Genomic DNA, 17,775 nt, shown 5'->3' on the forward strand with positions numbered 1-17,775 from the left:
TCGGGAATATCCAATGGAGATGGATTTGCTTCTAGCATTTTAACATTTGACACTTCATCAACAGCTTGAATGTCGGCAGGAAGTGACCAGTTAGTAATGGCTATTTGGCTAGTTGGCTCATTCAAAGGGTCCTCCAACTTTGAGTTTGCTATCTTTTCTTCACCTTCTGCTAATTCACTCAACTCGTGGTCAAAATCTTCCTCACTTCTGAATGTGGTGTGGACATCATCTTGTTCATGGAACGCCTCTTGCTCAATTGGATTAGCTTCAGGTTCACATGGAAATATATCTTGGTCTCTTTCACTCAATATCATAGCAATTTGTCCAACTTGCTTCTCCAAATTTGCAATTGCTTGGGCATCTTGAGTGATCCTTTGAGTGAGACTTTGTATAAGTTCAGTGGTTGTTTGTTGATACTGCATATTAGCTTGAACCATCTGAGCCAAAACTTCTTCCCAAGAAGGTCTCTTGGGTTCCACGGGTGCGGCTTCTTGTATAAACTCTGAAAATTGAGAACTAGGCCAATGTTCCATTGGAAATTGCTGATATTGCTCAATCGATTGGGTATTTTGTGTTTAGAGATTTTGGATTAAGCAAATTGGTTGAACTTGTCGGTCTTGCTTGTATTTGATTGCATTTAGTATTGCCTGCATCTCATGAATCACTGAATTTTGCAGAGACATTGTTCTGTAGCTCTATGAGAGGTACAATTGCTTATGTATGATTCTTAGAATTGATGCTCTATATGTATTTTTAGAATCTTAGAATTGATTTAAATTCCAATGATGTAGGTAGATGTGAAGTGGGTTAATTAAATGGTTGAATTGGTGGAGGTGGTGGGCGCGGTATTATGTTTACCATTTCGTTATTTGAACTTGGTTTTTGATGGATATGAGGATAGCTATTAGGACCTGTCTTACTTGCATCTTAAGATGCAATGGGGTGAATCAGTGATCGACTATCTGATCTTTTAGAGCAATAAAAGTCTGGGTTTTTACCATATGATTGGTTGATTTGTGGCTAATATTTGGAAATTTTTTCGATCTTTTTCTCTCAGTTTTGTCTATTTATTTTGAGTTTGCTTGTTTGTTGAACAGAAGGGTTTTAAGTTTTGGGGATATGGAACAAGAAGTGATGATTTGTACCCATCTATTCTGCAATTTGAATGATGAATACTTACATGCACTACCATCTGATCTACGTTGCATTCCCATTTTTGTCTACCATTTCAGTACTTGATTTTGTTTGCTTAGGATTATTAACTTTTCAATTGTATCATTTTGGAAGTAAGCCTCCAATATGTGATGCAAATATTTAACGTTAATGATATTCTGTGATTAGTGAGTTAGAATCACCATCTTTTGACTGAGATTGCAGTTTGAACGATTAGTTCATTCTCATTTGTGATTTCTTGCTCCTGTTGTGTCTAATATGTGGTCGTCTGTGTGAATATGTATTGCTGTTGTATCATTTTGGAGTTGTTTGCCCATGGTATCTGATGTCCAGATTTATTATCTGTGGCTGGACATTTCGTTTAACAGGGCGTACATAGAAGTTTACAGGTCTTTGCGACACGGTTAGGTTTGATTCTCAACAGCTTTCTGTTACTTTAACCCTGCAAACATTTACTTTCCGCTACATTGTTTATTAGTCGGTTATTTTTATTGCCGTGGTGGCATTAGTTTAACTTTAGTGTTCATAAGTGTCACTCAAAATATTATCTACCAAATTATCGTTCATTGCTCATGTGTTCTAGTTGGCATTTGTATCTAGAAGTCTACATGAGCATCTCTTTATGGTTCCCTTTGTATTGCACACTGACTGCCCATCAAAGTTTGATCCTCCAGCTCCATTTGTATTGCACACTGAGGGACCATAGACAATTGTTGCATTCTATTTGGAACGATGTAATCTGTGCATTTGGAAGGCTTGGCTACAAGTATAGGTGTGACAAATACAAACATTAAACCAGACCTTGTATCTGTGGCAAAGGCTCTTCTTCTGAATATATGCCATTCAGCATTCTTGTGAGCCCAGAAGTTTCAGATGTCATACACTCTCAGAGCAGCGAGCTTGGTTCTTTTTCTCATGGGTTTACATATTCTGGACACCCTGTCGCCTGTGCAGTTGTGATTGAAGCACGCAAGATCTACACAAGTAGTTGAAGGGCACTGAATAATATGTGAAGGAACTCAAGTTTAAGCACAAGTAGTTGCAACTTGTAAGTTTAAGCACAAGTAGTTTAAGCACTGAACAATCACGTCATATGGTTTATAAAATATAATTTAAATAGATGATCTCTTTAGCATTACATTTTCAGGTATACCAAAAAAATCTTAGGACGATATAAATATAGTAATTACCTACAATGTACAGCTGGAAACTAAAGCAGTGAGCCTCCACATCAGCACAAGACCGTCAACATAACTAAACTGAATCATTGATGAAACAATTGAGGCACAGGTAATACTCCAACTGAGTAGCCTCCCTTTGTATGTATTATGTTTTTCTATTGTTATAAACTTATAAACCGTCATGTATGAACCAGTAGCTAGTTTTTCATGTACTTCACCATGTATGTATGTAGGTAGGTAGGTATGTCGGTAGGTATGTAGGTAGGTAGGTAGGTAGGTATGTATGTATGTATGTATGTATGTATGTATGTATGTATGTATGTATGTACGTATGTTGATTGTGATTTTGTCCTCGTATTTCTTGATAGTTTTGTGGAAAGCTCTTTTCTCCCCTTTCATTGTTCTCTGATACTCTTTCATTCACGCACGTCGCCAGACTCTCAAAGAATGTTGCATCTACTCTTTCGTCAGAAGCTGATTGTAAAGCATAAGGGAAACAGTAAACAATCTTGTTAACCTATCTACGAAACTCTGGGTAACCTTCTTTTTCGTTTTCAATTTCCAGGTCCAATTTATGGATCAAATAAATTTGGTTTCCAGATACTCTGTAACATGCCTTCTGATCAATATGTATATGAAACGGGGTCTTTTATAAGCTCATGTTCTTAATTAGCTAGCAAATGAGTTTGGGTTGTGGGCAGATATTCTAACGGTTGATGACGCATGTTAATATCGTTAACTAATATGGAAGAACTGAAAATTAGGAACTCCTGTTATCATTAGAGTAATGTTACAGAGATCATTTTCCCATTCATTAATTTTCTGTGTTGATTATAATACAGCAGCACTATGGTGGAGGGTGGGCACCACAAATCTCTACCGGCAGCATACAAATGTATATTCCATCTCCTCAACATCCTAGGAGTTCTCCTCTAGGTGAAGCATGTTGGGGAAAAACTTAGAGTACACAACTCTAACACAAGTGTTGGAGAGACAATACAAGTAAACAAATTACTTGTATTACACAAACAAAATATTACAACACAAACTATCAAGGACACTCTTGAGAAGCTATGACACTCACTCACTTTCTAGAGACAAACTCTGGAGCACTCACACTTTTACAAGACTACTCTTTCTTCTCACTCTCGCTTGCTTGCTTATAAGCTTACTTGGTTGGTTACATTGCAACACACACACAAACACACCTATTTATAGGTGTGGTTTTGCCAACTACAATTGCCCACCGCCATTGGGCTTTGTATGGCAACCACACAATTGTACAAGGTGCTAGGACTTTCTAGCACATTATTATACACACACACACACCCACTGACTTAATAAGATAATGCTAGAATTATCTAGCATATTGATATGCCTGCATGATGCACCGACTTTGGTGCTAGAATTTTCTGAATTTGTGTAGAATGGGCTGGGGTTGGTCTTTTTTAACACTCCCCCTCAACACTAGCTCATTCTTTTCTTCATGCTGAGTTGACAACGAAACTTTTCAAACTTGCCAGTACTCAAACCTTTATGAACAAGTCCGTAACTTGTTCATCTGTATTGATTTGTCTCATCTCAATCTCTTCTTGCAAGACCTTCTCTCTAATGAAATGATAGTGTACCTCCACATGTTTAGTTCTTGCATGAAAGACTGGATTTTCCGCCAAGCGAATTGCCGATTGGTTATCACAGTACAATGGTACTGGATAATCTACTGGTTGATGTAGATCACTCATCAACTGTACCAGCCATGCATTCTCTTGAGCTGCCATTGCTGCTGCTCTATACTCTGCTTCTGTGGTTAACAAAGACACCGTTGGTTGTCTTTTGCTGCACCATGAAACTACTCCAGAACCAATTCTGAAGACATACCCAGTGGTCGATCTCCTGGTGTTGTGATCTCCTGCAAAATTTGCATCACAATAGCCAACCAACTTACCATCTTCTCCTTTCTTGTACAAGAGACCAAAGTCAATTGTACTCTTTACATATCTCAATTTTCGTCGAACCGCTTCTAGATGAGGCTTCTTTGGATTTTGCATGTATTGACTCATCACACCAACTGCATAAGAAATGTCAGGTCGAGTCAAAGTCAGATAGATCAGACTACCTACCAATTGTCGATACATTGTCGCATCTTCCAAGTCTCTGCCTTCATGTGCACACATCTTGGCATTAGGTTCCACCGGTGTTGAGATTAGCTTGCATTCAAGCATCCTAAACTTCTGCAACAAGTCTTTTGCATACTTTTGTTCACACAGAAATATCCCTTCTTGTGTGCGATCAACCTCTAATCCAAGAAAGTGCTTGAGTTGCCCAAGTTCTTTCATCTTGAACCGAACTGACAAATTCTCCTTTGTTCGACGAATTTCTGCTTCATTAACTTTCTTCCATTAGCTTTAACGAATAAACTGGAATCTACATGTGCCACTGAGTAACCACTTTGTGTTAGAAATTCTGCAATCTTACCGTACCAAGCCCTTGGTGCTTGTTTCAGACCGTAGAGTGCTTTCCTTAACTTGCACACGTACTTGAGATGAGCTTTGCTTTCAAAGCCCATTGGCTGCATAATGTAGATCTCCCGATCTAACTCTCCATGCAAGAAAGCATTCTTCACATCCATCTAGTATAGATTCCAATCTTTATTAGCTGTAAGTGCAAGTAGGACTCGTACGGTCGTAAGCTTTGCTACTGGACTAAACTTTTCATCATAGTCTAGTCTATACTGCTGAGAAAAGCCTCGAGCCACCAACCGAGCCTTGTACCTTCCAATTGAACCATCAGGACGATGCTTTATCTTGTACACCCATTTGCAAGACGATTCTTTCTCCTCACCATGCTAGGCTTGCTCCTACAAGTTAAATGTGCAACCTCGTCGGCGTCTCCATTTAACACAGACTATGTCATTGTTTTGATGTTAATTGCCGATTTATTCGCTTATGCAGGGACTTTGGCAATTGTCAAGATATTGTAAGCTTCCCACAATTCAGATCTCTATGAATTGATGAATAGAGTCAGCCTATTGTGTGGAACTTTTGCCTTGATTCTACTAACGATCATCCTAGTTCCAGCTTTTGGGTGGTTTGCTCTCGCATGCTGGGCCATATGCTTTGTGACAACTGTGATTAAGTCCTATCCAACCTTGAAAAGACTTTGTACAAGTAGAACAATTGCAAGTGACATACTTCATTATGTCATTCACAAACTAAAGGAGCTGAACATGACATTGAACGGCATGGAAGAATCCCAATCCCAAAACCAAAATGAGATAGATTAATTAATGGGTAAATTTCGTTTTTAATTGAAACTCACACAAAATCTTAAAATTGTACAACCTTGTACAAAAAATTAAGATTTCATTGCAATATCATACATTCGTCAATTTCTCAGTCAGTATCCTTGTTATATGTCTACGTGTCATCACGAGGCCCACTCTATCACCTATATGGACTACCCAAATTAAAAAATCAGAAGAAAAATTTTCTTTTGGAAATTCATTCAAATTATATATATATATATATATATATATATATATATATATAATACGATATTCATTGATATATTACTACAAAATAAATGTACGAAGGTATGGTTTTATTTTTGAATGATTATAATTAGTCACATCATAAGGCAAATGAAGTTAACAATTTGTTTTTTACAATTCATGAAGTTAGGAACTTATTCTCAATAATGCAACTTGCTACAGAAATACTCAATACACAGATTGTATATTTCAAATTAAATTGCTATCACCCTAAAATTAAATAAAATTGCTATATTTAACAGAATTTATAAATAAATTATGAATGAAAACTAAGAAGAAGACCCAAAGCTCAAACAAACCGATCTGCTTGGTTTAGAGAGATAGAGAGAGATAGAGAGAGGTATCAAAATGCTTCCTTTCTCACCAGTCGCTTACAGCCATGAATCGTATTAAATCCGGGTTGGGATCATTGCCATCCAAAACCCAGATTAGATTTTTCTGCACATCAATTCTCGATGACCCACGCCCTCAATCTCCATTTCTGTCAGAAAACCTCGCTTCTTTCTTGGATAATTGTTCGGACGCTCTCTCACTGAGAAAACTCCACGCTCGCTCACGGCCTCGGAAACAATATATTTCTCGGCTGCAAGCTTCTGAATTGCTACGCAAGGTTCGACCTTTTATCAGATTCCAGATGGGTTTTCGACAGAATCGTCAACGGGAATCTGTCTCTCTGGAATGCAATCCTTGTTGGGTATTTCAGAGCCGGTCAATTCGACGAAGTTCTTCGGCTGTACGTAGATTTGAGGCGGTGGAATATCGGGTTGGATAGCGGCGCCATTACGTTTGGTTTGAAAAGTTGTATCGAGTTGGGGGATTTGGGATTTGGACGAGGGAATCATGGGGATGCTTTGAAGTCTGGGTTTAGTTCAAATGGATTTGTGGGTTCGTCGCTTATCGGGTTGTACTCAAGATGTGGGTTTGTTGAAGGTGCAGCTGAAGTGTTCGATGAAGTTACTGAGAGAGATATTGTTGTCTACACTTCGATTATTACTGGTTATGCTCAGAGTGCCGACCAACGTGCTTGTGAGGCTTTTGGGTTTGCTCGCCGTATGCAGAGCCAAGGATTGCATCCAAATCGGGTCAATCTTGTTAGCTTACTTCAGGCAGCGTCGCAGTTAGAGGCACTGAAAGAAGGACGTTCGGTCCATGGCTATGCTATTAGAAGGGGAATTGGTGGTTTGGATGAAGTGTTCGAAACAAGTCTTATGGACATGTATAATAAATGTGGATCCCCTAGAATGGCAGCCTGCATTTTTGGCGAAATGGATAGAAAGACTTTTGGTTCTTGGAATGTGATGATTGCTGGTTATCTTAAAATGGACCAACCCTTGGAGGCTTTCCGCCTTTTCTGTCAAGTGATGGAAGAAAATTTTGTCCCGGACTTGATAACTTTGTCCAATGGGATTCAGTCTTGTGCTTGCTTGAATCATTTGCGTCCAGGAAAGAGTATCCATGGTTACATTATTCGAGCTGGTATTGAGCTTAAATCTATTGGCAGCCACCGCTCTGGTCGATCTATACTCCAAATCAAACAAGTTGATCCAGTCCAGGGAACCATTTGATAGAATGGAGAAAAAGGATGCTATATCTTAGGATGTGATGATGACGGGCCATCTCCGCAATAATTATGCTAGCGAAGCTGTGGACACCTTTGTCGAAATGGTTGAAGAAGGTATTAAACCAAACCTAGGTTCCTTGTTGAGCATACTTTCTGCTACTTCTGAGCTGAAAGACATAAGAAAAGGCAGGCGTATCCACGGACGTGTAATAAGACACGGGCTTGACTTGATACTGAAGCTATGAATTAAATTATCTACATGGACGAAAAATGTGGTTGTTTAGACCATGCGAGGCAAATCTTTAACAAGGTGAGATATCGGGATTTCATGGACTTAAATCATGATGGGTTATGTTTACCACGGCCATGCTGATGAAGCCTTAACATTGTTTCGGTCAATGCAAATGGGGCAAGCACAACTGATTTAGTTACTCTGGTAACTTTGCTTCAGGCAATTTGTCTGCTTGGAAGTTTGAGTTTTGCAAAAGAAGTCCACCGTCACTTATATCTAGCTGATATGAACAACGATACATCTCTCACCGATTCTTTGGTCACGACTTATTCCAAGTGTGGGAAATTAAATATGGCAGCTAATCTATTCGAGCATGCAGTTGAACGGTGTCTGACATCATGGAACACGATGAAGCTTGCATATGGGATGCACGGCAAACCCTTCAACCTTTTCCGTTGTCATCGTCAACTAATTTCTGAAACATTATTCGCATAGATCAATAACCTGAGTATACCAACAGATAATCAAAGTGTTAAGTACAAGTTTATCTCGCAAAAGTTCATCGGAAGGAAGTTACCTTGATGCTGTCCTGGAGTTGGGGAGAGACGTCTTTCTCCAAACTCTCAGAAACTTTGAAATACATTACGAGACTCATCCCCTCTCCATCACTATCACCAAGGAACATTGCAGTGGCAACTGCAACAACACGGAGGGTAATATCATAAGAAAAATAAAAGGAGAAAATACCTGTGTCAATTTTTCTAAACATGTGTCTTACTCGAATAAAAAAAAATAAAAATAAAAAATATTATATTTGATTAACTAGCTGTTACATGGTGATTGTATAACTCAAATGCACGAATCAACAAGACTTCATCTCATCAATTTCTCTGTCTTATTTTGGAGCAAAATATAAAGATACACATAATACATAGTATATGATCCATAAAGCATTTCAATACATATAGAATTGTCCTCAATGAGTTCTCGTAGTTTAGAATTTTTTTATATTCACATTAATACAAACATTAACTACCTTTCTCAGTAAATATAATCGATTGTCATTCATCCATATTTACTCTAAGGAAAGTTGCAAAGTTAGAGACATCACCTAATTTGTTGGAAAATTACACAGAGAAATCCAAAACTAAAATTGCCCAAATGGGTAGTTGTTTGTTTGACTTTGTTGTAGGCAACGACAAGATAGCCGTGAAAGAGGGGATAATGGAACAGGAAGAGTTTAAACTTTATAACTCATTTTGCTGTTTAACTATTAGGTTGGTAATAATTTTTATGAAGAAATCCGTTTAACATAAAGTTAATTAAAAATATAAATTGCGGACAATACATAAATTGAGTGATGTACAATATATAGAAAGTGATCCAACTCTATATAAAGCACATGCATGATCTTAGGGCTGGAAAAAATTCCTGAAAATTCCAAAACCAAATCAAAAAAATCTCAAACTCAAACCGAAACTATCCCGAACTTTGGTAATCTCGTACTGAAAAATACCGAAATATTTGGTATGGGATTGGTTTCCAGATTTAATCTATTCGGTAATCCCGAAATCTTCTTTTCCTTTTGCTTTTGGTTCCTACTTCCCAGCGCTACCAAAGAACAAAGTGGGTAGAAAAGCAAACCGCAATATCTATTATATATTATTAAAATAAGTAAAGTGTGCAGAAAAGCACATGATGTGTTGTGTGCCGTCTAAACTTCTATCAAGCAAACTGCAAACATATCTATAATGGCCTATTACATAATATTAAAATAAGTAAAGTGTGCAGAAAAGCACATGATGTGTTGTGTGCCGTCTAAATTTCTATCAAGCAAACTGCAAACATATCTATAATGGCCTATTACATAATATTAAAATAAGTAAAGTGTGTAGAAAAGCACATGGGTGATGTCTAAAGGCTTAGACTATTTAGACCATCTCCAAAGGAGATATCAAATTTTAAACCTAAAATTTAAATTTGAAGGCTTACGTAATACTTTGACATCTTTTAAAGTTTTGTTCTCCAACCGATATGCCAAATTTTAAACATAAAATAAAAATTCATATGTATTTTCTTTGCATTGGGAATCAAAAGAAACAAAAGGATAATGCTTTAAACTTATAAAAAATTAATAAAAAGCATTTAATAATTAATTAAAAAAATCTGAAGGTGCTGTCAAATTTGGTAGCAAGAGGAAGAGATGTTATTCCATGTCATGCAATATCAGATTTGACTTCTCGGTAGGAAAACATTAGTGCTGTTTTTTGTTATCGTTAATGCTAATTTGGACATTTTAACATCTCTTTTGGAGATGCTAGTAAACAAAGTCTCTCCCATCTCTGCCTTTTCGCCAACGTCTCAAACTCTTTCTGTCTCTCCTCTCGAATTTGAAGACCCACCCATTCTCTCACAATTTGACTCCGACCAACTCTCTCCACTTTGGCCACCACCGCACCTCACTGCTTCATCCCTACCTCCTATTCTCTCCAGCGATTCATTGTGTGTGGGGGATTTCAAATTAAGGTTAAGGTTTCAAATTGGGGCTTAGGGTTTCGAATTAGGGGCTCGGGTCAGGAGGAAGATGAAGGTCTGACTATCTCTGCACTCTGTCACTCTCGACCTTCAATCTTCACCGATTCACCAGTGTCTCTGATTTTAAATTGGGGTTATAAAATTTTAATTTTTAATGCAGGTTCGGATGATTTCAGGTTTGGTTTCAGAAAATTCCGAAATACCAAAAATATTTTGGGAATCCCAAACTTCAGGAATACCGAAATTTTGGTTTGGGATCGGTCCTTAGATTTCCATCCCAAAAATAGTCGGTTTGGGACTTGATATGCCCTTTTTAGTTCGGTATCCCCTACCGAACTAGCCCTACATGATCTTGTTCTGAGTTCTCGACATGAGATTTAATACTAACAAAATCTTAATATTGAAAAAGTATTAAGTAAATAATGAATCAAGTCGATGATAAATGTCGATGTCGCCAGTTCCTAAGAAAACAAAAAGAGCTTCACATTTATCAGTGACCCTTTTACGGATAAAGTCGATGATATCGTTCATGAAGAGTGAAAATCTTAGTCAGCAGAGTCTTTAGTTTTGTGTTATGAGTGCATTACTGTATTAAATATTACTGACTTCATATAATGACCGTGTGCTACGCAAGACATATAGGGAATGTTTGTTTGGTCTCTCTAGTCCTCACTACACTAGACTAGATTAAAGATTAGTGTAGTCTCTTGTTTGTTAGTTGGAGGGACTAATTTTAATGGGATAAGGGTAGACTCCCCCCGACTAAATCCATCACTAAACAGTCTTAGCGAGGCACTCCGAAAACCAGCGGACTGCTAATACCATCATTGGTTGCATCCTCATCTTGCTTGACTGCGTCCCTGTACTGCTCGACTTGGTCCTCTTCCTGCTCGATGCATCCTCCTCCAGCTCGACTTCTCATTTGAGAACGCAAAGAAAACCCCTAGACGGCCTAACGTTGTCATCGCCCATGCGTCCATTGTTCACTTTCTTGTTCGTCTCTCTCTCATCCCTATCTCTAATTTGATCATCGTTTTCATTTTTGCGTCTAATTACTTGTTTTTCGAATTGGGTTATGGGTTCTAGTTATTCTGGATTCTGGTTATTTTTCTTCTGGTTATTTTGGATTTTGTTAATTTGGATGAAATTTCGTTAATTTATGGGATTAAAATATGAAACTTGGAGTGGATTATGGGTTATTTTGCAATTCCCCTTCTGGCTATGTAGGGATTCGTAGCCATAAATGGGGATTTTGGGTTTTGTTAATTGGATGAAGTTTCGTTAATTTTTAGATTAAAATTTGAAACTTGGAGTGAATTTGTATGTAGGGATTTGTGGCCAAAAATGGGGATTGCAATGAAAGGCAGAGAACCTCTGTTTCTTCCTTGCACTCCTAAGGCAAGACAAGAATTGGGAATGTAGAGGATAAATGGCTCAGAGTCAACTGTTATATTTTCTGGAATTGTTTCTTTGTTTTCTCAATTTCGTTTCCAAGAATTGCTTATGTTTAGCTTTGTTCCTCGATTTTTTTTTTTATTGCGGATCTGCTACTTTTTGTTGAATTGAAGCAAATAACATTAATATTTTGTTATATATCATCGGTTTATTTTTTCTTTTTTTTTCTTCATTATTCTGCTTCTTAGTCTAACACTGCACCAAGTTAGTCCAGTTTAGTCTAGTCTAAGCCAGGCCAGCTTAATCCCTGCAGCTAATCTAGTCCGAGACAGTATAGTGCAACAAACACACCCATAGAGTTTTGATTTTTTTTTTTTTTTAACAAACGATATTATTTATACTAAGGAAGTGAGAAGTAGGCTAAGTCTTATAATATGCTAGTAATAATGTGGTTCAAATTCTCCTTTCACGAGAATCAAAGTAAGACATCATACTTATAAGTGAAAAGAAATATCACTAAATGTAGTACAAAGTGGCTTTTTCTTTTCGCACTTGTACATGCATAAAAACATGTTTATTACAAAAACACTTAGTACATGTTCTACATACATTGATTTTATATGTTTATAATTTCTCATATCCAGACAATGAAAAAATTAATTTTTATATTTTAATACGATATAGACAAACTATTAGAGAAAAGATAACAAATATAAATTATTGTAGAAATGTTCCGCAAAGTGATTGCACATTTACGTTATAAGACATAGCTCCTGTAATTCCAAGAGATACAAATCCACCTGTGGAATTAATTTGGGATCTCCTTCTATATTGCTTTGGCATTTAGCATATCTTATCCCACTTGATTTTGTTATTTTTTTTACTGCAGATGACATAATTGTAACCACATTATAGAGAGAGAGAGGGAAAAAGGGGGGGGGGGGGAGGGGAAGACACAAAATGAAAATATAAAATAATAATTACAATTTAAGAATTATATATCAAGCAATCATAAGCTTTTTATGCATTCTTTTATATAATTGTTCTCATGTAATTACCTGTTATGTATTTCACTTCAATTAAAAGAAAATACAATTAACTCGCGCATACTGCGCTATGTGAAAAACAAGTTTAGGATGTAAACTGAAAAACAAGTTTAGGTTGTAAACTACATGTGTAAGTTGAAATCTGATGAAAAAGTACCAAACGACAAGCTTAGAACCTGGAAGAAAACTAAATGTAACATAATTTTTCTAAAATGATTAGTAAGTTGGAATCATCTTCCACAAATAAAACAAAGAAAACTAACAAAAAGAACTTCAAAATTTTGAATTTTGAATACATACAATACCTGACAAAAACTGACCGCACGATATACGATGAACGTACACGATTCAATACACACACACACACCACAATCCAAATCTCCAATGTCTATAGGTTGATCATCATTAGCACCTAAGGTAGCCGCTTCTATTGAGTTCCACAGCAGAAGACACCATCATGGAAAATTGTTGCAGTTTTTCTTCATAAATTGCGTGATATGTGAATTTTTCATATGTGCTTACTAGGGGTGGGTTCAAAAAACAGAAAACAGAAAAAAACCGACAATTGAACTAAATCGAAATCGAAAAAAACCAAACCAAAACTGCCGAACCGAACCGAACCGAATCTGGCCAGTTCGGTTTTGATTTTTGAGGTCCGAAAACCGAACCGGACTGAACCGAACCAAATATATATATATATATATATATATATATATATATATATATATATATATATATATATACTCAAAAATTATGTTGGCATCAAGGTTTGAACCCCTGACTTCCAGGTTAGGGATATTTGCTTCAAGCCAACCTGACAATAGGCTTTATGTTGTTAAGTTATTTATAGGTTTCTAATATTTAATCCTTTATAAAATTTCTTAAGTTTAGAAACCTTAGCCGTCACTCACTCCCACTTCAATTTTTACCTTTTCTCAAATACACTCTCTCTCTCTCCCCTATCCGCTTCTTCCTCTCTGCCTTTGCTTCCTCAATGTCTCTCTTTCTCTCTCTCATTCCTCTCTTACACCAAATCACTCTCTCTGTGTGGATTTCGACGGTAGCAAGGAGGAGAGCCAAACCATGGTGGCAGTGGGGAAATCCGGGGGCACAATATGAGACTGATGGGCAGTTGACGGCGGACAAGGTTAGTCTTAGTTGGCAGCGCATTGACAATGCACGCCATAGAAAATAAATCACCTTGGCCACTGTCTACATCTTCGAGAGGTTTGGGACTAAAAACAAACCCCCAAGGTAAAAATCTCTCCTTGTTGTTATTTAGTTCTATTAGGTTTATTTTCATGGAAAAATCAAAGAACTAACACATGCATGTGTTTTCTCTGCGAGAGCTCTCGGATCCACAACAAGAAAGATGCACCGACACCCAATAATGTCAGATCCATGGCTGATCGTCCCAGTTTGTGTTCATTTGATGCAGAAGTTTTTGCATCTTGCAGATTTGTTCAAAAAAAAAAAAAATCATGGAAAAAACCGAAAAAAAACCAAAACTGAATCGTTAAAAACCAAAACCAAAAAAAATGGGCCGAACCGAACCGAATCAAAATTTCTGTTCGGTTTCGGTTTTGGCAAAAAACCGAACCGTTTCGAACCGAACCCAGCCCTAGTGCTTATTGCCTAGCCATGTACACAATTGTTAAACAAATGGATGAGAACGATGCAATTCTAAAATTCTCGTTGACTTTCTTGACAACTCTGAGACTTTCAAGATATATAGCTATCAAGTTTTGCTACGACGTTAAGATCAACCTAAGAAGCCAACCATCAATGGCATGTAGAAAGAGGAGAGTAAATGGTGATGTGGATATGAGTAGAAAAGAGGAATGCTTATTGAGCATGAAAATAAATAAAACAAAATAAAGCTTATTATATGTGTGACAGAACTTCAAGGTATCAGATTTCTTTTAAACAATGAGGAAGAGATAGAAGGAAAGAGAATTCAAATCCAAATTAAATAGCTTGAGTTTAACACATGTAATACTAATTTTGTATTATTGTCAATTCAATAAGTATACGAGTCTTTTTAATAAAATTAGTTTGATATATTAATTAATATCATGGTTTCAATATACTAATATCGGATTCAAAATTTTCGGTCTATTATAAAGAGTGATTCTTATGAGTCAATATGTTTATCACACTCGGAAGATAGCCCCTTGCGAAAAATTCCTTGGGTCGATCATCCAGCCGTGATACCTATTAAAAAAAAAAAAAAAAAAAAAAAAAAAAAAAAAAAAACGAAACTTCCTAGATTTTCTGTTCCTCACATCCTGCTATTCTTCCTAGATTTTCTTGCTATTCTTCCTAGATTTTCTGTTCCTGACATCCCGCTATTCTGTCACTTCTGTAAAAATGCTTTTTCGGTTACACTTATATAGTCCACTGACAATGACTAAGATAATCTTCTATATCTTGCGGTTAGAGGGCAGCATTGTCCATTGCACCGCCAAGTTAATTGCTTTTATAGTGTTGCATAAAATTTTCTTGAAATTGAAGTACGATAGTTATTGATAGCAATTGAAAGCATAAATGTGAAAATAAATATTTTTTTGACCAAAAAAAATCTATAAATATTTCAAATTCATGAGTTTAATTCCATATCAAACTAGTTTTGTTAAAAACACTTACATATTTATTAAATTCACATTAGCGTAGTATTAGTGCCACAAGTATCAAAATTAGGCTATTTAAAAACATTTTTATATATTAATATCACATTTAAACAAATTTCTTTGTTTTTTGTGTATATTTTTAAGGGAATTTCAACGAAAAACTTTCAGTACTGTTCAATTTAACGAAAAACCAAATTTTTACATTAAAAAGTCAATCTTGATACTATTAATTTTATTCTTTATTTTGTCATTAAAGTTTTTCAAGTCATTAATTTTTCTTATTTTTAAAGTGTTAATAAATTTTTTTTTTTTTTGAACTACTTATGTTAGAGACACATTTTCTTTGAACTTTTTATGTCAGTACCGTATTTTCTGACAAAGTTTTTTTTTTTTTTTTTTTGAACTATTTATGTCAGAAACACATTTTCTTGAACTTTTTATGTCAGTAACATATTTTCTGACAAAGGTTTTTTTTTTTTTTTTAAACTATTATGTAAGAAACACATTTTCTGAAATTTTTATGTCCGTAACACATTTTCTGACAAAGGTTTTTTTATTTTTTATTTTTGAACTATTTGTGTCAGTAACACGTTTTCTGACAAAGGTATTTTTGTTTTTTGTTTTAACTATTTATCCGACAAAGGTATTGACTCCTATATAAAAAAAATGGGACCTCATACAAAGGGCTTCGCATCTATTTAAGTGAGCACAAGACGAGGTTTTACTTATACTTCCTCGAACACTTCCTCGATCTCACCCTTCCTCCAACACTTCCTCGATCTCCCCAAAAGTTTTGAAGAACTCAAATTAAATTATTTGCATTAACATACGAAGTTATGGAATCCAACGCTAATTCTTTACGAATTTCAGCTGGGTTAGTACATTTTCTTTTTCTTTCATTCTCTCTACTTTTTAATTATTTGGTTTTACTACTCCTAATAAAGTACTTATAAGGTGATTAGCTAGGGAAATTCATCCACTTACTAATTTAATTTTCTTTCCAGCATCACAAGGGAGGATATTGGTCAACACAAATGCATTTTCTTTCTCCTCACCATGCTAGGCGTGCTCCTACAAGTTAAATGTTCAAACTCTTATGTGTCTCCATTTGACACAGATTACGTCATTGTTTTGATGTTAATTGCTGATCTATTCGCTTATGCCGGGACATTGGCCATTGTCAAGATACTGCAAGCTTCCCACAATTCAGATCTCTATGAATTGATGAACAGAATCAGCCTTTTGTGTGGAACTTTTGCCTCGATTCTATTAACGTTTATCCTTGTTCCAAATTTTGGGTGGTTTGCTCTCGCATGTTGGGTCATATGTTTTGTGACAACTATGGTTAATTCATATCCAACCTTAAAAAGACTTTGTACAAGTGCAACAAATGCAACTGACATGCTCCATTATGTCATTCATAAACTCAAAGAGCTAAACACGAGATTGAATGGCACAGAAGAATCCTAATCCCAAAACCAAAATGGGATACTTAATTTTTTTTGAAGGAGCAAGTAAGTTGCAGGTATTGATAAGAATAGTTAGTTTAAGATGCCTCACGGCTTAAATCTTTATCTGATGCATATTTAAATTTGTATTGACTTTGGTGGCAACAATTACCACCATGCATGTAGCCGTTGAATGGAAGTCCAAATCCCATGTAGACTTGTAGAGGTCTATTGTGAGGAACACCACCGTTTCTATATCGATGGACAAAGCAATAGTACAACTCTCTTATATTCAATCTTTTCGTTTATTTATTATTAAATATAGTAAACATTGCGTCAGAGAAAATATCTTTTTCACATAGGTGTCCAAATTGCAAATATATGTTTTACAAAAAGGAGCCCACCGAGCGCCCACTCCATTGTCCAATCCCACTATTAGTGTTTTTGCAATCAAGTCCTTTAAGAAAAACTCATCCTCCAGTTCCAGATTATACTCCATCTTGTATCGGTGTGTGTTCAAAAATCTACCGGCGTACAACAAACTTATAAATTAAAAAATAACTTGTAACATAATAACATGTCAATATATAAATTTGAAATAATAAAAACCGACACTGATTAAATTCTTCTTTCACCTCTTACCAGATTGATTGTTAAATCATCTTCTTTATTTTTTTACATTCTGCCACACCATAAAAAGTTAACAACACATAAATACCACAAATAAACATCATAAGTTGCTTACATGAGCAACGAATAATAGTAACATTTACTCAGATTCTATTAGGACAACCTCAAACTTTTATCTATAAAACATCCTCAGAGGAATTGTATCTCTTTGCTTGTGGTACAGGGAAATAAAGGTTGCAAATATTAATGTTAACCCTCTACATGTAGAAACGTTAAGTTCAAAATATTTGTTTGTTTTATTTAGGTATTAAACAAGCTAAGATTATGTACAATATAACCGCACAAAGGAGGAGGGCGGTAACAGGTCCGCAAATGCATTTTCTTTCTCCTTCAC

General features: G+C 36.0%; 2 protein-coding genes and 1 non-coding gene across 3 annotated transcripts; 2 read left to right on the top strand and 1 right to left on the bottom strand.

Annotated features, from left to right (window-relative positions):
* Positions 1-1,124: 1,124 nt before the first annotated feature.
* Positions 1,125-1,202, top strand: LOC137718906 (small nucleolar RNA Z195/SNORD33/SNORD32 family). The gene has a single exon (XR_011065985.1). It is a non-coding gene; the product is annotated as a small nucleolar RNA Z195/SNORD33/SNORD32 family (small nucleolar RNA).
* Positions 1,203-2,042: 840 nt separating this feature from the next.
* LOC137717187 (uncharacterized mitochondrial protein AtMg00810-like) lies at positions 2,043-4,983 on the bottom strand. The gene is made up of 3 exons (XM_068456487.1): positions 4,830-4,983; positions 4,106-4,731; positions 2,043-2,171 (listed from the first exon to the last, which is right to left on the bottom strand). The coding sequence occupies exons 1-3, from the start codon at positions 4,981-4,983 to the stop codon at positions 2,043-2,045; spliced, it is 909 nt and encodes a 302-aa protein (XP_068312588.1).
* Positions 4,984-6,283: 1,300 nt separating this feature from the next.
* LOC137717188 (putative pentatricopeptide repeat-containing protein At3g25060, mitochondrial) lies at positions 6,284-7,469 on the top strand. The gene is made up of 2 exons (XM_068456489.1): positions 6,284-6,419; positions 6,532-7,469. Exons 1-2 carry the CDS (start codon positions 6,284-6,286, stop codon positions 7,467-7,469), a joined length of 1,074 nt encoding a protein of 357 aa, XP_068312590.1.
* Positions 7,470-17,775: the final 10,306 nt, after the last annotated feature.

The sequence above is a fragment of the Pyrus communis genome, chromosome 15, assembly GCF_963583255.1.
Source record: "Pyrus communis chromosome 15, drPyrComm1.1, whole genome shotgun sequence".
Lineage (NCBI taxonomy): Eukaryota > Viridiplantae > Streptophyta > Magnoliopsida > Rosales > Rosaceae > Pyrus > Pyrus communis.